Genomic DNA, 21,349 nt, shown 5'->3' with positions numbered 1-21,349 from the left:
TCCTAATTGAACAAAAATTTCACGCCAGTGCCATCCTTTATGCAAAGAGTTGTAATATTCATTTAATGGAGTACTTCAACAGACAGCTAAAATATAAAATGTGCAATGCATATATGTATTGACAATCATGTACATGGTATAAGGCTATGGTCCCTAATTTAATATCAAACAAACAGATATTCTAATTGGTTGTGCTCACCAGCAACTGCATACTGACTTTCAGAACAAATTTGCTTACATGACTTGATGGTGGATTTTGGACAAGGAGACCAAAGTGACTGCTCTGAGCAGACAAACCTGCACCTCACCATGAGAACACGTGTGTGCCCTACATTAGCTTCTGCATCTCCAAACTTTCTCTTTGCTTTCTTTACTCAAAGTAGTAGGTGGTGTTTTCGCATGTGAAATTGATGAAGAAGCCACTCAGCAGGGTCCTTCTCGAGATGTCGAACTTCAAGATCAGCTTGTGCCATCTCAAGCAGGTATAATGCTTCCTCTGAAGTCTCTGGTATTGATGCAGTGTGAGCATCAAATTGGTCATGTGGGTGGTGGTGTATGTACTGTAAGTAAAACTGATTCAAGGCAAGTGTTAGAATCCAGCTCATAACTCACCATCTTATACACTTCTGAGTGTTCAGATGTATCATCTAGAATGTCAGAGTCTAAATCTACAGAAGGAGTTGTAGGACCTGACATTTGTTGGCCTCTAAATATTGAAGATGGGGAATGAGATGACTGGGATGGTGAGACATAGCTTGAACAACACTTTGACATTGTAGTTACAGTTCATGTTGTGCTGGAAATTGCCAAAACAATATTGGATCCAAATTGAGTTCAACAACTTTGCATCTTCGATATGCATTGTCCATCCTGCAGCAAGTGTTTTAAAAATGAGGGACATTTTCTGCAACATCTGAATCAGCCTTCTTCCCACTGTTACAAGTGGGATGGTAACCTAGTTCGCATCTCAAGACTAGCACGAGCTCCAAGTCCTCAATTTTCTCTCCATGAAGATATGGATTTGACCTTTGACCTGGAGTATATGGACCATGGAGTTGATGCAGACACTGAAGTGGAGTATAGGTCTTCAGGTTCACGGGCAGATTATGGTGAAGAAGTGGAGGTTTATGATGGTGCAGGCAAGATGTGGGATGTTGGAAAGACTTTCATGGACCAATTCAGCGAGGATGAATATGCTGCAGAGAGGGAGCAAAACCAATACTTTCCTTTCACTAGCAAACTGAACTGGGAGATGGCATCATTTATTCTTCAGTCTGATCTTAGCATGGCCAATATTGATGAGTATCTTAATCTTGAATTTGTGAGTTCATCTGTCCTCTAAATCACTTGGTCTAAACTTATGTTCAGACCAAAATGCTCCCGTTGTCATTTCACTCTTCATGAGAACTCTGAGGATGTGCTGAATTGCTCCCAGCTCCCCCTCAATGGAAGTATCAAAGGGTCACTACCAAGTTTCCAACAACAAAGACCCTTCAAATATTTTATTGGGATGCAATCGAGTGCTTGCAGTCACCTCTCAGTCACCCACTGTTGGCCACCAGCTTTGATTTCATCCCATGCAAGGCTTACGAGTCTGCCGAATGTGCTGTTTGAGTTTATCATGGTTTCATGACGGTGATCATGCTTGGAACCTTCAGGTAAGGTCTCATGTCTCAATTTCTTGTTCCGTATAGCTAACAAGACCACAGAAAGACCTACCTGAAGGTGCATCCCTCCTTGGTGTAGTCCTCTCCTCAGACAAGACCAAGGTCAGCAACATCGCTGGTAACCATTATGCACATCCACTTCTTGTTAGTCTTGCCAATATTGATCCTGGTGTGTGTGCCAAAGGCTCCTTACATGCATATATCTCACTTGCTTTGCTTCCTGTTGCAAAGTTCATGCACAGGAACAAGCACATGCATGGGGTTCTTGCAGACCACTTACTTCACCAATGTATTGACCTCATTGTTGAGCTGTTGAAGCAGGCTGCCCGTCTTGGCATTATGATGAGTGATCCACAGGGTTTTAGCAGGTATTGCTTCACCCCCCTCATTGCTTATGTTGCAGATACTCTGGAGGAACTCATAATTGCATGCACCACTATGAACTCATCACCTGTCACTATGGCTACCTGTGGAGACTTTGGAGACCAAATCCGACACCCTCCTCGTGATGGATCATCAACCCTTGCCAACATTGCAGCAATTATCACATCTATCTCACTGTCTGATCTCATTGCATTCTTTGAGGCATGCAAGCACTATAATCTAAATGGTGTCAACTTGCCATTCTGGAGGAATTGGTTTGCCACAAATCCTTCCTCCTTCCTCACTCCAGAACTACTTCATCATCTCCATAAAATGTTCTGGGACCATGACTGTCTCTGGTGCGCAACAGTGGTTGGCTCACAAGAAATTGATTTTTGTTTTGTGCTGCTCCAGGTGTGCACTGGTTACTGTGCATTCAAGGAGGGAATCTCCACTTTGAAGCAAACCACAGGGCAAGACCATCACAATGTTCAATGGTATATCATTGGCGTGATTGCTGGTGCTGCCCCTGCTGACTTCATATCTGCTATTTGGGCCCTCATGGAGTTTAGATACCTCACTCAAGCCCCACATTTCACTAACAAGCAAGTAGTAGATTTAGACCGCTGTCTTAAAGTCTTTCATCAGCTCAAACAGTCTATTGTTGACGCTGGTGCTCGGCAGGGAAAAGGGGGTGGTGATAAGCCATGGGCAATTCCAAAGCTCGAGTGGCTGCAGGGGGTAGTGCCCTGTTAGGTACCGTGCCGACTCAAGAAGCAGAGGGGTCGGGGCTTGGCTTCAGCTCTTGTGCTGTGCCCTTAGCCGAGTACGTGCCCCGAATTTGGAGCGGGTCCGACGTTGTCCGATGGTAGGATGAGTGGTCCGCTTTGGTCCGCTTGGAGGGTCAGGGAGTAAGAGCTACTAGCGGCGGGCCGACTAGGAGCGGAGCGGAGAAGGCGGGGAGTGATGCAGAGGGTGGATAGGAGCAGGGGAATGTTTGGTAGGGGCGGGAAAGGTGGAGGATAATGTGGAGGGACAAGGGAGGATAGTTGATAGGTGCAGAGTATAAGGGAAAGACTTAGAGCACGGCTCTAAGTTGGAGTGGAGGGTTGGAGGGTCGGAGGTGACAACAAGTTGAGACTTGTGTCCAGAGGAGGCAAGGTCCTACTGAGAATTCTCACAAGATATAACTGCAAGAAGACAAGTAATATTAAGACTGAGGAAAAATATCTAAGTACATGATATGTTATATACTACTATGTATGAGGCAGTGATCAGGATAACTATGTAGTAAAGCTATGTACCAAGGATATAGTTTGTAAGTATTTTACATAGGCGAAGATATAAGTCGGGGCGGATATCAATATGTACGCGTCAGATCAGTGATTGAGTGGTAATAGGAATTACCAGTCATCCGGAAGTAAGGGTTTATGTACCAATGGGGAAGGTATATATCTAAAAGAGGAAAGAGATCCAGTTGAATGGAGAGGTTATGGAAGGGGACCGGTTGAGCGGTTGAGCAGAAGCATAGGGCGGAATGTGGACTTGTGATTGGACGGAGCGGAGGATGGATGGGGCGGAAGGGTTGGAAAGCGGAGCAGATATCAGTATCGGAGCGGTCGGATCAGGTATATGACAGCCCAGTATTTATTCACATGGCACTGTCATGCAGTGGTCTGCAGACCCCACTGAACATGCGCCCATCAGGGTTGTGAAGGAGCCATTGAGGGCAGGGAACAATCATGACTATGATGCGCAAGTGTGTCGCCACCTCGATTGTCATGATAAGGTGGAGCACTTTGACCTCGCACTCCAGATGTATGTGCAGAAGGACCACGAAAGTGACAAAGACAATGAGGGTGGTCTTGCCCAGCATTTTGTCAAGGACTACTTTGCTTGCGCATGTGACCTCATTAATGGTGTTCATCCTCAAGCTCCCCATCCCTATCAAACATTCTCCACCTCAATTAACGCTTACCATCTCAGCTATGACCCCACCCTCACAAAAATGACAGTGGATAAGGCTGCTGAAAACTTCTCTCTTCCTGACCTTCGTCCTGCAGTCTCTGATCATCTCAACCAGGTGGATGCCCATGTTGATCATTTCGCTGTTGGTGGGAGGCGCCGTGCCCACCCTGGCTGCCCCCTCTGTTACAATGGTGCTATATTTTCTTTTCTCTTTCTTTCTTTACTTACTCATCAAGTCTCGTGACTGCTTATCAACACGTCCAACACGTGAACACTTACCTATATGCTTACTCATTATGCTTACGCAGATGATTACTCATACTGTTCCCTGATTGGTCGATCCAACATCGTACCATTTCTCATCTCCTTTTCTGATTGGTTGATATTGTCTTCCTATTCTCGCTTACCTTTCTTGATAGGGTCATCTACCTACAGACTGGCCCTAAACTACCTTCTTGTTACATATATATATCATGTTTCCTGTACTTGTATTCCTTAACTTGAATCTACTAGGTTCTCTCCTGATACTTCGAGTTCACCGATCTAGCTGCCTCCTAAGCAGACTAGCCTGAATACTTGATCTAGCGAGCCCTTGACACTCGACTAGCCTGAACCTTTGATCTTAGAACTCGTGATACGCTTCAGCCTTGATCATCCTTTATTGGAACGCTGAAGAAGAACTATCCTAGTCGTAACACCCTCCCCTTTGAACACATTCAAGTATGGTGCAAGATATGGACACAATCAAAATCTTTTCACGACCCTGAACAGCTTGAGCCCTCACAAACACTACACACTCAACCACCCTCCAATGCCTGGCCATACTGCTGATATGACTCTGTCATCGTTAGTACAGGCAACATGCACAAGTGGCCAAAAAGTGGACTGGATGGTATGTTTTTATGCCTATACTGTCATGCTACTGATGTTGACAAACACAGGACACTTTGTTGCTCACCTTCGCTTAATTTTTCATCCCATCACAACACTCTCATACTCCAAAACATATCTTGCATATGTTGAACATTTAGATGTTGTGACTCTCGACGATTCTATGGGTATGTATATCCTCAGGCATGCTCGATGAGCGAATAATGACTGGATTGGCAATGTCATCCCGATTACTCAGATCATGGCACCCATCCATCTCATCCCATGTTTTGGTCAAAAAGTCGATCCACGACTCACAATGCAAAGCAGCATTAACCATGCCACAGAGTTTTACCTGAATAAATTCTGGAATAAGGAGCTTTTCTTTGCACTTCATGTGACTGGTAGATAAGTGCTAAGCTCTTAGCAACATTATCTTTAGACAGATAGGGGTATTAACTAGAATGGTGGTTTGTTTCATTGGCCCTTGTTTTTAGCCCATTGTGAGAGTTGATGTGGCACAGCGCCCAAACTATGTAGCTGACACGTCAGTTTCTTTGTTTCTTGCACAATCTATAATGGCTGTGGTCTTTGGAGACTTTGTTGGAGGTACATACTACTATACTCGCAACTCCAGAGGCAAAACACCTGGATCTGATACAAAAAATGAACCAATGACTTCAGGGATGCCAGTGTTATCCATGACATCTTCATGGATCTCTAACAGATCAAAATGATGTGGCCCTAAGACAGAGACCCTGCATTCTGCAGATGTAACTTGTATGCTGATGGATCACTTAATCTCAGCATAGATCACTTACTTTACATATTTATAGGCAAATCATCAAATACCCCAGCAGTGGTGCCAGAGACCAAAACTGTAGCAACTGCCAAGCCCCAAGCTGACACTGCAGTTGTGCAACATGATCAGGTTTTGGGTATCACACATGTTATCACTGCAAGACCAGGTAAGGGTGCTGGTCAACTAAGATATCATTGTTTCTCATAGTTCGCTACTAGATGGGTGCTATGAGCAACTCATAGATGCTCTTCAGCAGGTCTGGGTGGAACCTGTATGCTTTATCAATGTCTCTGCTGCCAATCATGTGCATCTTTTGGAGCACATGTATGCTCTCACATTTTCTCATGTTGATGTTGTAGGATGTCATATCTTCCTCACAGGATGAATGTCCATGCACTATGTCTGCTCCTCAGCCTTTCAACCCTCAGTAAAGATATATTTTATAGGCATCGCCCACTACTGTTGTTGAAAAGAGTCGTCAAGAATTAGGGTAGCCCTATTGACAAGTGGTTTAGTGTGAGCCAGTTGATAGAAGGAATGAAGAAATGAACAGCCTGAAGCATAGACTGCATCAGGGTTTCCTGAACTCACACAACACCATATAGATGGTGTTGAATGCAGTGTATATATCTTCCCTGACCTAGTGGAGGAGAGAATGATAGCAGTGTCAGCAGAGGGTTCAAACCGGGTCCACCAACACATCTTGGAATAATCTAAGAATCACTAATGAGAGATAATAAAATAAAAGTCTTTACCTTTGCACCCGTTAACACTATCTTTCCCGACACAAAGATCAATAACATGACCTTTGGCTTGAGCATGCGATAGATGAGACCAGGGAACAACTAAATGCGTGTGAACACATGACAGTCTCTCAAATACTGCAAACATACCTCAGGTTTGTAACTGCTGAACTGCCCATGGCTATATGCAAGACCCTCCAAGTGAATGGGGAACTTCACATCACAACTTCCGACAATGTTTTGAATCTTGAACTTGGCAAACTTGGTGTCAAAGCCAAGTTTCTACACAATACACGCATACTTGTGTGATGCCAGGCACGAGTCGTCTTCGCTCTTCACACCCATGATGACCATCTTGCCCGAGGCGAAGATAAGTGCTGTTGTCTTGGGGTCACGAATATGCATGATGACAGCTGCAAAACGCTACCGTGCAAAGCGCATTGGTGTGCAACAACACACAGTCAAACATGTGTGCGCTTGACTCCATGGCTCATCTGGAGGTCACTGGGGAGGTCAAAGCAGTTAGCAGCAGGTATAGTTGATATGCCAAGGACCGAGTACAATTAATGACTGGTTAGAATCATATGATACAGAGAAGAACAATGTTGCAATTCAGTTATAGTCTCGTCACATACTACAGTGACCAAACTCTGTCTTAGACGGGCCAGCCGAGGGACATAATACACCGTCTTAGATGGGTTAGCGGACCATGGGCCAATGTAATAATATCCTCATTGAAGATGGGTGGGCTGAGAGGCAAATTATTCCCGATTGAGATGGGTGGGCCCATCTAGGTAATATCTAGAGTAGAATACAGTAGATGAGTTGGCTGAGGGAGATGGATCATAAAGATGAGTGGGCTGAGTTATTAGTATATTATATGGACAGATGGGCCAAAGTGGATGTGAATCATATGGATGGATGTGGCAAGATAGATGTATCATATAGACGGATGGGCCGAGGTAGATGTATATCTTGTAGATGGGTGGGCCGAGAGAGATGCATATCATATGGATGGATGGGCCGAGGGAGACGAATCTTATATGTACGGATGGGCCAAGGTAAGACATATATCATATAGATGGATGGGCCAAGATAGATGGATCTCATATGTATATAAGATGAATGGGTGGGCTGAGGTGGATGTGTAAAGTATGTATGGGTGGACCGAGATGAATGAATGCTGTGAGGATGGATGGGTTGAAGTGGTGGTAAATCAGACTGATCGGTTAGATGATGTAGGTGCATCAATGATTATTGAGCATGGAGGATCAAGTAGCAAGAACCATCATATAAATGAGTATCGAGTATGGCAAACAGAGTACCGAGTACCGAGTCCTGAGTACTGAGGATCAGGGATGGCGAACTGGGCAGCGAGGATCAAGTACTGAAGGACCAAGTACCGAGGATAAAGGATGGCAAACCATGAGTACCAAGTATGGCCAATGGAGTACCATGTACCAAATACTAAGTACTGAGGATCGGGGATGGCAAACCGTGGAGTGAGGATCAAGTCCCAAGGGTCAAGTACTGAGACCTGAGAACCGAGCACCAAGGATCGAGGATGGCAAATCACAACCTGGGTGTGGAGTTCCGAGAAATGAGTACTGAGTACCGAGGGTTGGGGATGGTGACCCAGGCACCGAGTATCGAGTACTGAGGATCAAGGACCGAGGGCTGACAACTGAGTACTGAGGATCAGGGATATTGAACCGGGCAGCGAGGATCAAGTACCGAGGGTCAAGTACCAAGAACTGAGTACCGGGTACCGAGGGTTGGGGATTGCGGACCGGTCACCGAGTATCAAGTACTGAGTACATATACTGAGAGCCAAACCAAGTACTGAGGTATCGAGGTTGGAGAGCCAAGGATCGAAAGCTGAAAGGCAAAGACCAAGTTCCGAGCACCGAGATGCTCAGGACTCGGAGAGCCAAGGATCAAAGCTGAAAGGCAAAGACCGAGTACTGAGCACTGAGATGCTCAGGACTCGGTCCTTGGGACTCTTTGTTACATGCGCGGGGCTCAGAGGTTTGCATAATGGTGGGTATGCAGTACTGATTGTTGAGTACTCTACAATTCTATGGTACAAACAATTCATAGTATTCACACTATAGTACAATGGATTGTGGTATATCTACATTTGCATCACGGCGTCCTGCTCATCACCAGAATCATATTCCGGAAGGAGGTTGAGGGGTGACCCATGCTCAACAATCTCAGTGGTGCTTGGGCCATCCTTGGGAGTCTCCAAAGGGTTGGGGTGCATTGCCGGGGGGCCCGGAAGTGCGAAGGCTGATGCGAAGGTGGAGACACCATCATCGGCCGGGCTGTGAACTGCTTTGATGGGAACCATCGATGCAATGGCAGTTGCAGGGTCCAATGCCGCTTCAGTCTGAGAGGGCAGGATTGTTGGCTCCATTACCGGGGCAACGATGGTGGAGGCTTCCTCGCCTGTTGAGTCGGTGCTGAAGTCGATGAGCGGCAAGGGTGCCAAGTGCACATGGGACTGCAACCCAGGAGCGGCTTGATCGAGGAGTAGAGACAAAGGTGTGGCGGGAGGAGAATCTGGGAGAGGGAATGATGGATGTCACTGCATGATCTGACGTCGAAGGCTCTCATGCAGCCTTCGGAGCATATCAATTGTGCTCTCCTGTTCAGAGGCACAAGCTTCCAGAGCTGCAATGCGATTCGCACTCTTGCGAATTGCCATTGACATCCAGTGGAGGTCTGGGATTGGGAGGTCCTGGACTGCATGGGTGGCAGCCGAACTTGATGATGCAATGACTGGAATCAAATCAATAACGGTAAATGTTGCATCAATTGAATTGACTTACCAGCTGCAGGGGGGATGGGCATCGTCGCTGAGCCCGAGGGCTTGCTTTGGCCCCAGGACCATGGCTTGGGTGGGTTTCCCCGAGGCTCACTCAGAGCTACCGACGGCCCCCAGGATTGGCTTCGGGTCCACACCGTCAACTGGGAGGTCAATGGGCCTGTCGAGGAGGCCCTCGTCCGCTCAGTAGACTGTCCTTGAGTGGTGGCGGCAAGGGTCCCGAGACGTGCTGAGATGCACTTCACCTTCTTTGTAGTGCACAGGACACATGACATGAGGGCCGTGCCCTTCCACTTATTGAACCTGGTGGTGCACAGCAGCTCATACTGCATGCAACACCTGCATGGGTTGTTCTGCGGGGGATGGTCAGTCAGTCAGGACAGCGAAATATATCTTGTGGGACTCACCAGTCTGGGAATGAGAATGGCCCCGGCGTCCACAACTGGGGGCACATCCCTCAGGCTCTCAGAAGTCGCTTGAGACGACTCAGGGATGTCAGGGCGCATGAGCGGAGGTGTCTGCTGAATGTTAGAATTGGGGACCCAAGGTAACCAGTCTAGCTTACCATTCCAGGGCTGAAGGGGGCCTTCTTCGGAGAGCCTGGGGATTGGGGAGGCCCAGAGGGCCTTGATGGTTGGGCAGGGGAAACCCGCCAAGTGACAATCACCGATGGTGTGTCTGAGCGGGGCTACACCACTGCATGAGTGAACATCAACACGGAAAAAACGAAACATACCTTCGACGACCTGTCCTCCTCCTCCTTGTCCAATGAATCCACTGATTCCCTCAATTTTTGTTCCTGCCCCGACTTCCCCCTCTTCGGCATCTTCATTGCCGACTTTGGGACTGGCTTTGACATCCGGGAGAAAGGCCACTTCCTGTGCAGCTTCTCCTGCTCATCCTTTGGCTTCTCCCTCTCCTTCTCCTTCTCCGGCTCCACTTCCCTCACCTTCCCTTTCCCCTTCTCCAAAGCATCACCATCCACACTCATCGAGGGACTGGGAGCATTGTCGGTGTCACCACCATTGACCTCGTGTGCGAGATCAAACAAGTGGTCGCCCAAGGCTTGCCAGGCGAGGGCCTTGCTGCGCCAGCTGTGCTGCATGAGTCGAGGGTCGTCATGGCCGATGATCTGCCAGTTCAGGGCCTCCTGTGGAGAACAGTTGCGGGTCTGGATCAACTCTCTTGAACAAGACAAGACGAGCCTGGGAAGGCATGTTGAGTCACCATGATCCCGGACTGCCTTTGCCTGATAGGAGATGAGCGATCATGTATAATACGTGTTTGATATCATATACACACCACTAATTCACTTGCCTGGGTCGCCAGAGTGAAGTGACTTGGACCAGGGGGAATTTGTTGGGCAGCGCAGACGATCACGAGAAGTTGGCCAGTGATCTCCTTGAGATCGGCCATGGACTTGTCGGCTTGGTTGGACATCGAGGATGAATAGATTGATAATAAAAGTTATGAAATGTAGTGACAGCTAGCAAGGAAGCAGTTTTACAAAGACACAAGTCAATCAAACTTCGGTCAATAAATATTTCATTGTTGTGGATTATTTGCACAATGTTCACATTTCGGGAGTTTGCAAATAATCCACTCATTTCAAGGATCAAATTGTGAGATCTGTGGATCAGTTAGACCATCAAGCACAATGCACTCTCACCCCACAGTGCGATTCACAGAACCACCGGTGACTGACATCATCGAAATGGACATCGACGACGCTAGTCAAGCACAATCATCGACAAGCTTGACAGATCCATGGATGAGAGAGGAACGGCTGATGTTCGGTAAGATGTCTTCCTACATGCTTCTATTCGTTAACACATGCAATCAGATGACTTGTATCTTGGGCTGGATGATGAGGTGGAGTATGAATCCATGCCCCCACACATCAGTCGGGAGCTATATCTCGGCCCGGAAGATGACTTCGATGGTGGGATTGGTGCGCCCAAGCCGTCCCACCGCGCAAGCAGTGATCCCCCAGGCCAAGCCATCAGTCCGGTACTGTACCTTGGGCCAGAAGAGATGTCCGATGAACCCATGGAATATTGTAAGTGCTTCGTGACACTAGGCCTTCCATACCTGATTGACTCCATCAGTGAATCCACCCAATGCTGAATGCCTTTCAGCACCTCCGGCCCTCAACAATGAAGAGCTCCAAGCTATGATTCAGGAGTGCTGGCCTTTTGGGTCATATCATGACGTGGGATGTGAGTATTAATTGCAGGTCTATGTCAGCACATCGTTCTCATTGCTATCATAGTGCAGAATCTTCAAACCCGACTGGTCAACTTCACAACTACTCACAGAAACCTTCCAGACCCGTCCATACCGCAGCTCCTGGAGGCAGAGCAACCATTTCAAACTGCTTGGGCGGAGACATCTGACAAGCTGGCATGGGCCGATCAGGAGCTTCAAAGGATGCAGAGGGCTGAGCGGGCGAGCATCAAAATGCTCAAAGTCGTAGATTCACTGATTCAACGGTTCAAGACCCAAATTCACCAGGGTCAAAGTAGGATACCCGAAGATGTAGATAGCACATGACCATAATCCTTACATTAGTGTATGATCATCATATGTGACTTCACAACCGGGCACAATTGAATAAAAATACTTCGACCGACAACTGAGATCTCGATTCTCTGTGCATTGAAGAGTGATCGTCAAGCATCGGTTACTGAATACTGATGCCCAAGCCTGAACGATCACAAAAACAACCGTTGACAATGAAGTCCTGTACGCCGATTGCTGAGTGCCGACCACCGTCCACCTACCAGCAAGGCATTTGGCATTTGGCCCTATGCACTCGACAGCTGATCATTGGCATCCGGTCGTCGGCAGTCGATCATCGGGTTTCGGCAGTCAATTGTTGGTCGTCGGCAATTTGGCATTCGGCCCTATGCAGATCGACTGCTGAGGACCAAGGACCTCTGACCGAATACCAATGGCCAATTACTGACGACCGAGTGCTGACGACCAAGTACCGACGGCTGATTGCTGACAACTGACAATCAACTGCCGACGACCAGATGTCGGCAGTTGATCGTCGGTCGTCGGCAATCGGCCGTCGGTCCTTGGTCCTCGGTAATCGGCCATTGGTATTCGGTCCTTGGTCCCTGGTCCTTGGCAGTCGATCGTTAGTACATCGTCTTTGGCAGTTGATATTCGGTGCTCGGTCGTCGGCAGTCAGTCGTCGGTAATAGGCCACTGGTATTCAATTGGCAGTGCTAGGTCATCGGCAATCAATCATCGGTACTCGGTCATCTGCATTTGATGGTTGATTATCTGTGTATTGCACAGACTACATGGTCATTGTTCTTGATAATCAGTACTCTCGGAGGATTCGGCTGACTACAATGACATGATGTGGTATGATGCAATTACTTCCCTGCCCTCGCTCTAGTGACTCTCCTAGGAATATCTAATGACTTTTCCATGGTCTTACTTCGAGTTCTGCTTGGAGGTCCCACAATCACCTTTTTCTGTTGCTGGATTCCCTTTGGCACTGGGGACACGTGTGTCTCCTCCTCCGTCGCAGCTTCGTCTTGACAGTCAACTCCTCGGTTTGCACAAGTCAACCCCGCGAGGAGATCTCCCATCTGTGACCCCAGCAGCCTGTTGCACTGGCCTTGCCGGCCTCACCGGGCAAGGCTTTGGAAGCGGGTGTTGCACTCCTTGCCCAATGTTCCGGGCTGACAGCGGTCCTGGCACTACCCGAACCCCCTGATGGACGGTTCTAGCACCATCCTCATCCATGCCAGAGTCATCATCCCCTGGTTCATCATCCTCCGATAACACTCGGCTGTCTTCGGAGAACCGGTGGGCATTGGCAGCAAGGGCATGGTGCAGCTGACCATCGATCTCGGATTCCGTTGATGAATCCTGTGGCCTCCTGATCATGATGCCCCGGTGAGGGATGCAAGCATGAGACTTGTCTGATCCCCTGGTCGAGGCTGGTTTCATCATGTTGCCGACTGTGTTCTTCCATGCTTTGAACAGGAAGATCGGATCATCACCATTCTCCTGGTGAGCATACCAGAAGTTCAGCAAGGCGGTTGCATCGGAGTTTTGCAACTTCAAAGGGTCCTTCAAATGCACCCTGCTCGGAAGATACATTGGTGATATGAAGTCATCCTCACATTCTATGATGGCACTCCAAGGGACGACGGCCTTGTCGATGCCAGAACAGAGTCCTGGGCACATCCGGTCAACTGATTCTTGCATGATGTTGCCAATGCAGACTCACAATAGTGTGTTGTAAGGAACGCCCTCACTATTGCTTTCTTCTCCTCGAGCTTTGTTTGCACGGTGTCCGGAAGCGATGGGATGCCTTCCCCATTCACATCAAGTTCGAAGGCCGGTTTCCTAGGTCTTTTTCGATGTCCCTTCTCCTGTTGTTCGCCATCCCTTGCCTTGGCATCTATCACAGGAACCATCAATGTCACCCTCCGCATCCCAATAGCTGTAACACTCACTGAACTGTGCTTGTGCATACTCCTGCCACATTGGTTCGATATCCTCCCAGTCCTTTGTCTTCATGAAGCTGTCCCCATCTCCCAATGCCTCATTATCATCGTGCCTACGGGAAATCTGTTGAGATATCAGGTCTACCATGACATTTGCAATGCACTTACGTTCCGAATAGCACCTGTCCCTGCTCATTCTTCCAGGTGGACAATACAAACACTCTCATCCCGCATTGTCTCCACATCTCATTGGAGAAGTGCTCCATGTATGCAGGTCCCTTCTTACTGGTGACTTGCACTTGGATCTCAGGAGGAGGAATGTTGTTGGACCATTTGTTGGCTTTTTCTTTCGCCTTCTCCAACTCTTCATCAGACAATTCTTCCATCGCCTTCTGGATGGTCGCCTGGTAATACTTGAACATATCCGGAGCTCCTGGCTTCACCCCATATTCCGCCTCAATCTTCTTGAGCACATCATCTCTGTTCTGCTGATAGACCACCATCCTAGGGGTCCATTTCCTCCCATACTTTATCATGTCCTTTGTTTCCTTCTTTTTCTTGTTGTTGAACAACCAGGTTTTATAGATCTGAGCGAACAACAAACAATCAGTGTTGAAAACATTGAGGTTTCAACCTGCATGGATGCATCACCTGCTTCCTCTTTTTCCATTATCCATGGTCGAGCTTCAGAGAAAACAACCTTGCTGCTCAAGCTATGGCTGTGAATATTCCTGGTTTTCTCGTGCTGTTTTGCGGCAGTCCACTCAGGAAGGTAGTTTTTGAGTTCCAAGATCTCTTGTTCCGTGAGCTTTTGTCTCGGTTGTAAATGTCATCCATGTCTTCTGTCCGAGCAGTGAATGGAATCCCCCGATCTAGCCATGGTAAAATGGAGTGCAGGATGCACGTATGGGAGGCAACATTGAAGAAATAATTGTCCTGAGTTCAAATCTGAGCAAACCTTACATCTTGGTTCATCAATGAATTTCGGATGCACTGCCTTGCATCCAAATGAATTCATAATAAGCCTACAACAAGACTGGATGACCCCATAATAGAATCACAAATTGTTTGACCTCCCTCAGCGAAACCTCAGCCAATGACATCAGAAGTAAGATGAAGATCACTCAATCGACCCCTGTGCAGAAATCATACAGGGTGGAAACAAGGGGCAGGAAAGGTAGGAAGACATGGGTCAAGGTCCCACTGGCTAGCACGATGAAATGTGCCAGCAGGTGCATGCCTCCATCCCCCCCAGAATCACCGACACTCGATCCTGCTCAGGCTCTGCCTTTGTGGGAAGACATCGCCGATGATGCGTATGAGCTCAACAAAGGATCCTTTGACCCCTTGCACCTGCCGAAAACCATCACATACTACAGTGACCTAACTCCGTATTATACAAGTGAATGGACATACATAATATCCCGTATAAGATGGGCCAGCGGACCATGGGCCGATGTTATGAATATCCTCAAAGATGATGGATGGGCCGGGAGTGATATTATTTCTGGTGGAGGTGGGTGGGCCCATGTCAGGAATAAGTAAGGTAGATGAGTGGGCCGATGCACATGAGTATTATATAGACGGATGGGCCGAGGTAGTTGGATATTATGTAGATGCATATACCAAGGTAGGAGCCCCTTCAGTGACAAACTCCATATTATACAAGGCAACTGACGTGCATAATATCCCATATAACATGGGCCAGCGGACCATGGGCCGATGATGAAGATATCCTTGATGTTAATGGATGGGCCGGGAGGGATATTATTACCAATGAATACGGGTGGGCCCATCTAGGTAATATGTAGAGTAGGATGGACATGTATATTATAGACAGGTGGGCTGAAGAGAGATGTATATTATATAGACGGGTGGGCCGATGTAGTGACATTATTATCTAGACAGGTGGGCCGAAGGAGCAGTTTATTATATATGATATGGACGGGTGGGCCAATGTAGTGGTATTATTATATAGACAGGTGGGCCGGAGGAGCAGTTTATTATATATGATATAGACGGGTGGGCCAAGGTAGTAGTATATTATATAGATGGGTGGGCTGGAGGAGCAGTTTATTATATATGATATAGACGGGTGGGCCGGAGGAGCAGTTTATTATATATGATATAGACAGGTGGGCCGACATAGGGTATATTACATAGACAGGTGGGCCGAGGTAGTAGTATATTGTGTAGACGGGTGGGCCGACTTAGGGGTATATCATGTAGATGGGTGGGCCGAGGTAATTGTTATCATATAAACGGGTGGGCCAAGAGAGCAATTTATTAGATATTATATAGACGGGTGGGCCGAGGTAGTTGGATATCACATATATGGGTGGGCCCAGATACGTATCATATAGACGTATGGGCCGAGGTGGTAGTATATTATATAGATGTATGGGCCGAGGTAGTAGTATATTATATAGATGGGTGGGCCGAGATGGTTGATATCATATACACGGGTGGGCTGAGATAGTTGGATAACATACTAATCAGTGTGCTGATGTAGGCACCAGTACATACCCACTGTATGAGTGCATACACCTATCATTGACCACCGAAACGAGAAACATGAAACCCTGAATACAACATTTCATAAATTAGACAAATCACCAAGTACCTAATACCGAGTACCGAGTTCCGGGTAACTAATATCGACATCTGGTGTGGGTACAACAAGTGCAGCGGAGAGAAATTGATCTACTACAAAGTTGGGTCTTTGTTGCCTACTGCCTCACTTGAGAACAAGCACGTTCGACCCTAAAGGGGATTGCTACTGGGGAGTGCTAATCTCTGTCTAAACGACCCTATTCAACCCTACTGCAGGTAGGATGAGGATCCGCAAAAATGTGGAACAAGCAGAACTAGCGGAACTCAAGCAGAACAAGCGGGACTCAAGCGGAACCCAAGCGGAATGGAATGGAATGAAGCGGAACTCAACTGGATACAATGCGGAATGTAAGGAGTCGTTGGAACTTGCAGGTCAAGTCGAAGGAAGTATATCACAAGGTTAGATTGATAGTGGGCATAAGTCAAAGTGGTCCTCTAGTAAGGTGAAGGGAAAGTGGGAAGGTAAAAGATGGGATTTGATCCCAAAAAACACCCAAGCCCTGAGTACCACTACTTAAAGGGAAGATTATTTTCAAGGAACACTGAGGTACAGGTAGTAAGTTCTCAGGAAGTGGAAGTGAAGGTAGGCAGTGCACAAGGGCACAATACTCCGGAATAGGGGTCCGTGCCATAAGGGCATGTGTCAATTTGATCCAGATAATGTTAGGAACAACAGGAAGAGAGATACAGCGTACCAATGGACCTGGAAGGATGGGGACAGGACATGCGAAGGTTGTCTGATGATGTGCAGGAATACCGGATAGTGCAGGTGGGTTCCAAAGGATGCATGAGAATGTGGAACTCATCGGACGATGCACGGGAAATGCGGAACGTGCAGAATATGCGGAACTGATGTGAGACGAGGCGGAAAGGACGGGGTTTTATGCCTACAGTGGGGGAATTCCCCACACTGGGTAACTTATATCGAGTTCCGGGTATTTTGTAAATCAGACAAATCACCAAGTACCGAGTTCCGAGTTCCAGGCATCGAGTTCCGAATTCCAGGCATCGAGTTCTGAGTTCCAGGCATTGAGTGCCAAGTACTGAGTTCCGAGTTCCGGGCATCGAGGGCCAAGTACTGAGTTCCAGGTACCGAGTTCCAGGCATTGAGCACCGAAACACGAAACTAAAATACAACATTTCATAAATTGAACAAATCACCAAGTACCGAGTACTGAGTTCTGAGTTCCGAGTTCCGGTGCTCAATGCCCAGAACTTGGTGCCTGGAACTCGGTACTTGGCACTCAATGCCCGGAACTCAGAACTCGATGCCTGGAACTCGGAACTCGGTACTTGGCACTCAATGCCCGGAACTTGGAACTTGGTACTTGGTGATTTGTCCAATTTATGAAATACCCGGAACTCAATATCAGTTACCCGGATGTCGATGGATGTTACCCGGATGTCGGTATTAGTTACCTGGACATCAGTATTAGTTACCCGGAACTCAATGATTTCATTCTTTGGGTATGCCAGAGGTACAATGCATTTCAACAACATTTACAGAAATCTAACTACCAAATTATGTAGACATTTCAACCTCGCCCAGATGACCCTCATCACCACCTTCAACTTCAACCTTCACCTCAACATCCATCTCATCAGCAGAATCATATTCCGGGACAAGGTTGCATGGATCATCCGGCACCAAAATGGCTCCGGCAGTTGGGGGAGTAGGTGATGGGTCCAGGGCTGGTTGAACTTGGCTTGGCTCAAATGAAAGACCCTCAATGGCAGAGGGATCCTCCATTTTCGAGGGTGTGGGCTCCATCACTGCCATCGAAAGATTGATGAGAGGAGGGAGTGCGGATTGGGAGGGTGACGTTGTTCCAGCGATGGATTGATCAAGCAACAAATACATTGCAATTGCTGGAGTAGTGGGAAGGGGAAATGAGGGATGGGGTTCCATGGTTTCACATTGAAGGCTCTCATGGAGCCTGCTGAGGGTATTGATATGTCTGCCCTGCTTGGCAACAAGATCCTTGAGAGCCTTGATGCGTCTGGCACTATCGTGAATACTGATTGCCATGGAATGGAGGTCTGGCATGGGGACATCGAGAGCCGCACGAGGCATGTGGCCACTCGAAGACGCAATTGCTACAAAGCAATAAGATAAGATGATGATGAGAAATTTGAAAGACTTACAAGCTGGTGCAGGTGAGGGTGTAGGTGGTGGGGCTGGTGCCTTGACAGCAGTTATTGTCTTGCTGCAACCATGCATCTTAGGTGTGGTCACAGCAGACCCACTGGCAGTTCCAGCAGCACTGGCACTGGTAGCTCCGGCTACACCACGAGATTGGCTGTGGGTCCAGGCCTTTGGTTGGGAGGTGGATGGAGCTTTGGAAGGTGTCCAGGACCTGGCCTTCCGGGTGGTCGACTTACCCCATGACTGTTTTGGTGGACTTCTGAGGGTGACAGAATAACACTTTACCTTCTTTGTGTTGCAGAAAACACAGGAGAGAAGGCCTTTCCCAGTCCTCTTGTCGAACCGGGTCGTGCAGGGCAACTCCGCATTGTTGCAAGCCCAGCATGGGTTGTTCTGTTTGTTCAGTTAGTTGAAGGATGCCCAATGAATTTTCAAAGTACTCACCGGACCGGGAATGAGAATGTCATCTGTATCAATGACAGTTGGCGCCATGTCCAGGGTGACCGCGGGGGTATTGGATGTCGAGTCCAAGTGCTCAACGACCTCCGGAGGGCTTCCAGCAGGGCCATCAATGACAGTTGGTGCCACCACCGGGGTGACCACGGGGGTGTTGGACATTGAGTCTGTCTGCCTGGCGATGTCCGCACGCCTTCCGGCAATTACCTGATGACGGTATGGATGACCGGGAGTGATGCGGGCATAAATTAGACATACCTTTGCAGGGCCAAAAGGACTCTTCTTGGGGATCCAGGGTGAGACTGAGGTGAGATGATGAACTAAGATGACCGGCCCTCCTTGCGCAGCTGGCTGCAAAATAATGAGTGACAACAAAAAAAAACAAACAGAATGACATACCTTGTCCTCATGTTCGTCCTCAGACTCCACAAACTCAGCTGACTTCACAACATGAGTTGACTTTGCCCTCTTGTGACTCTTCATCACAGATTTCAGTGGTTGGGAGGAGGGTCCCAAAATCAGGGGCAATTTCCTCTTCCTACTCCCATCCGCCTCAGGTTCTGGGTCAGCATCTAACGCCTTAGCCTTACCCTTATCCTTACGGTTCTCCCAGGACTTGTCGATAGTGCTGGACAATGGGCTGGCAATGCTGCCGGTGACGGCAGGTGGGGAGGGAAGGTCGACCGCAACAGTGTCAGGGGATTTGGGGGCATCAACCGGAAGATCAAATGTCCGGTCGCCTAAAGCCTCCCATGCGGAGACCTTGTGGCGCCAGCTGTGCCTCTGGAGGCACTTATCGTTATGGCCAATGCTGTGCCAGTCAGGCGAATCCTGGGGGGACACCTGCCGAATGCGAAGTAACTCCTTGGAGCAGGACAAGACTATGCCCAGAATGCAAGGTGCATCCTCATGGTCCCAGATGGCCTTAGCCTGCCCAGACATTAGAGGAAACGAAAAGAAAAAAAGGAAAAACCACATACCACCAGTTCAGTGACTTGTGCTTTCAGAGCCAAGTGGCTGTTGCTGGGTGGGAGGAGCCAAGCCGCGCAGACAATGTCAACAATCTGCCTAGTGATTGCCTTAAGTTTGGCAAAAGAGGTTTCAGCTGCAGTGGAAATGTTGAATGATGAGAAAGATCTGTAAATCTTTGAATCAGATGTGAAAATGATGAAGTTTCAGAGGGAAAACAGGCAGTTGAACGGCCATGTAAAACTTTGTTGATTTGTTTGGCTTTGTTTGGCGATGGTTCAACTTTCGGAAGTTGCTGGACTTCAGTTGAACTTCAAGTACACAATCAATTATTGGTACTTCCGTCCCTCACAAGATGAATTCACATCCAACAGTCAGATTTAACAATCCTCTGGCGACCGAGTATTATTCAATGGACGTAGATGATTCAACACAGTCCTGGACATCAACAGGTAAGATCTATTTGTACTATGCCTTATCTATATATGCCTTAGATGATTTATACCTTGGGCCAGATGATGACATAGAAGATGATTCCGTGTCTTCCAGTGGTCCAGGCGTGTTGGCTGCAATCCCTGGTACATTTATCACTTGGATATTACCATGCATGCTCACTAAACTCGTACAGATCAATTACCTCCAGCTCAATATGATCAACCAGTTCAGTACATCGACCCAGACTTGTACCTTGGGCCTGATGAGGATCTGATTGATTGTGATGATGAGCCGGGGTCTATCTATGCAAGGTGTGAGTCTCCGGTCACATCTGAAGTTTCAATGTCATGTAAGTAAATTCAAAACATTTTTCGATCGAAACTTAATTTATCTCGCAAGCGAATGAGAGACCCGCCGAATGCGATCCAGCACATCCGGAGCTCACAAATGAAGATTTGTTTGCGATGGTTCGTGAGTTCCAGCCAATAGGGTCATTCAAACACTCTGGATGTGAGTATCTGGCATACTAATATATCTATCATTTTTCTTATTTTCATTTCAGTGCAATCCCTTCAAGATAGACTCAGCAGCTACAAACAAGATAATGGAGGTCTTCCGGCCCCTTCCATACCACTACTCATCGAGGCCAAGCGACCATTTCAAATCGCTTGGGTGGATACATCTGACAAGCTCCGGAGGGCTGATGCTGAGCTACAGAGGCTGAGAAGAGCTGAACAGGCAAGCATCAAAATGCTCAAGGTGGTAGATTCCATGATTTGTCAGTGTGAAGAACAAAACCAAAACTAAACTTCTGAATTTTCGATACCATCACATGTAAAGTACCAACTCAGTAAAATACCAAATCTTCGATAACATAGTCACATCACATGTAAATTACTGGAACACAGAGGTGTTACATTACTGCCATGTAGAATAAGTAATCTATCAAGAGTTCCGGGTATCAAGTTCCAGGCATAGAGTACCCAACACCGAATATCGAGTTCTGGGTATC

General features: G+C 47.6%; 8 protein-coding genes across 8 annotated transcripts; 4 read left to right on the top strand and 4 right to left on the bottom strand.

The window, feature by feature from the left end:
* Positions 1-1,252: 1,252 nt before the first annotated feature.
* EDB91DRAFT_1240221 (uncharacterized protein) lies at positions 1,253-2,786 on the top strand (the record flags this gene model as incomplete). The annotated part of the gene is made up of 3 exons (XM_041321981.1): positions 1,253-1,272; positions 1,817-2,639; positions 2,688-2,786. The coding sequence occupies 3 exons, from the start codon at positions 1,253-1,255 to the stop codon at positions 2,784-2,786; spliced, it is 942 nt and encodes a 313-aa protein (XP_041169668.1).
* Positions 2,787-3,597: 811 nt separating this feature from the next.
* On the top strand, positions 3,598-6,101 carry EDB91DRAFT_1256069 (uncharacterized protein; the record flags this gene model as incomplete). The annotated part of the gene is made up of 5 exons (XM_041324100.1): positions 3,598-3,658; positions 3,713-4,144; positions 5,705-5,836; positions 5,889-5,974; positions 6,030-6,101. The coding sequence occupies 5 exons, from the start codon at positions 3,598-3,600 to the stop codon at positions 6,099-6,101; spliced, it is 783 nt and encodes a 260-aa protein (XP_041169667.1).
* A 140-nt stretch (positions 6,102-6,241) lies between these two features.
* EDB91DRAFT_1240220 (TBP-domain-containing protein) lies at positions 6,242-6,818 on the bottom strand (the record flags this gene model as incomplete). The annotated part of the gene is made up of 4 exons (XM_041321980.1): positions 6,242-6,310; positions 6,426-6,515; positions 6,564-6,674; positions 6,702-6,818. The coding sequence occupies 4 exons, from the start codon at positions 6,816-6,818 to the stop codon at positions 6,242-6,244; spliced, it is 387 nt and encodes a 128-aa protein (XP_041169666.1).
* Positions 6,819-7,701: 883 nt separating this feature from the next.
* Positions 7,702-10,683, bottom strand: EDB91DRAFT_1088137 (uncharacterized protein; the record flags this gene model as incomplete). Its single annotated transcript, XM_041316359.1, has 11 exons — positions 7,702-7,950; positions 8,022-8,104; positions 8,148-8,223; positions 8,425-8,491; positions 8,552-8,978; positions 9,018-9,197; positions 9,248-9,596; positions 9,651-9,761; positions 9,809-9,931; positions 9,980-10,492; positions 10,546-10,683. The coding sequence occupies 11 exons, from the start codon at positions 10,681-10,683 to the stop codon at positions 7,702-7,704; spliced, it is 2,316 nt and encodes a 771-aa protein (XP_041169665.1).
* Positions 10,684-10,900: 217 nt separating this feature from the next.
* Positions 10,901-11,796, top strand: EDB91DRAFT_1256066 (uncharacterized protein; the record flags this gene model as incomplete). The annotated part of the gene is made up of 4 exons (XM_041324099.1): positions 10,901-11,039; positions 11,087-11,302; positions 11,352-11,462; positions 11,516-11,796. The coding sequence occupies 4 exons, from the start codon at positions 10,901-10,903 to the stop codon at positions 11,794-11,796; spliced, it is 747 nt and encodes a 248-aa protein (XP_041169664.1).
* Positions 11,797-12,632: 836 nt separating this feature from the next.
* On the bottom strand, positions 12,633-15,248 carry EDB91DRAFT_1088135 (uncharacterized protein; the record flags this gene model as incomplete). Its single annotated transcript, XM_041316358.1, has 9 exons — positions 12,633-12,851; positions 12,895-13,463; positions 13,499-13,672; positions 13,728-13,831; positions 13,887-14,305; positions 14,353-14,526; positions 14,677-14,743; positions 14,980-15,071; positions 15,135-15,248. 9 exons carry the CDS (start codon positions 15,246-15,248, stop codon positions 12,633-12,635), a joined length of 1,932 nt encoding a protein of 643 aa, XP_041169663.1.
* A 2,002-nt stretch (positions 15,249-17,250) lies between these two features.
* Positions 17,251-19,875, bottom strand: EDB91DRAFT_1088134 (uncharacterized protein; the record flags this gene model as incomplete). Its single annotated transcript, XM_041316357.1, has 8 exons — positions 17,251-17,457; positions 17,493-17,792; positions 17,872-18,428; positions 18,477-18,720; positions 18,763-18,870; positions 18,922-19,140; positions 19,192-19,284; positions 19,333-19,875. The coding sequence occupies 8 exons, from the start codon at positions 19,873-19,875 to the stop codon at positions 17,251-17,253; spliced, it is 2,271 nt and encodes a 756-aa protein (XP_041169662.1).
* A 382-nt stretch (positions 19,876-20,257) lies between these two features.
* On the top strand, positions 20,258-21,144 carry EDB91DRAFT_1088133 (uncharacterized protein; the record flags this gene model as incomplete). The annotated part of the gene is made up of 5 exons (XM_041316356.1): positions 20,258-20,354; positions 20,397-20,480; positions 20,531-20,686; positions 20,737-20,847; positions 20,900-21,144. The coding sequence occupies 5 exons, from the start codon at positions 20,258-20,260 to the stop codon at positions 21,142-21,144; spliced, it is 693 nt and encodes a 230-aa protein (XP_041169661.1).
* Positions 21,145-21,349: the final 205 nt, after the last annotated feature.

This window comes from Suillus paluster (genome assembly GCF_016628075.1).
Source record: "Suillus paluster strain FC165 chromosome Unknown EDB91scaffold_169, whole genome shotgun sequence".
NCBI classification, from domain to species: Eukaryota; Fungi; Basidiomycota; class Agaricomycetes; order Boletales; family Suillaceae; genus Suillus; species Suillus paluster.
The sequence above is the reverse complement of the archived record's forward strand: the minus strand, read 5'-3'. Positions and strand labels throughout refer to the sequence as shown.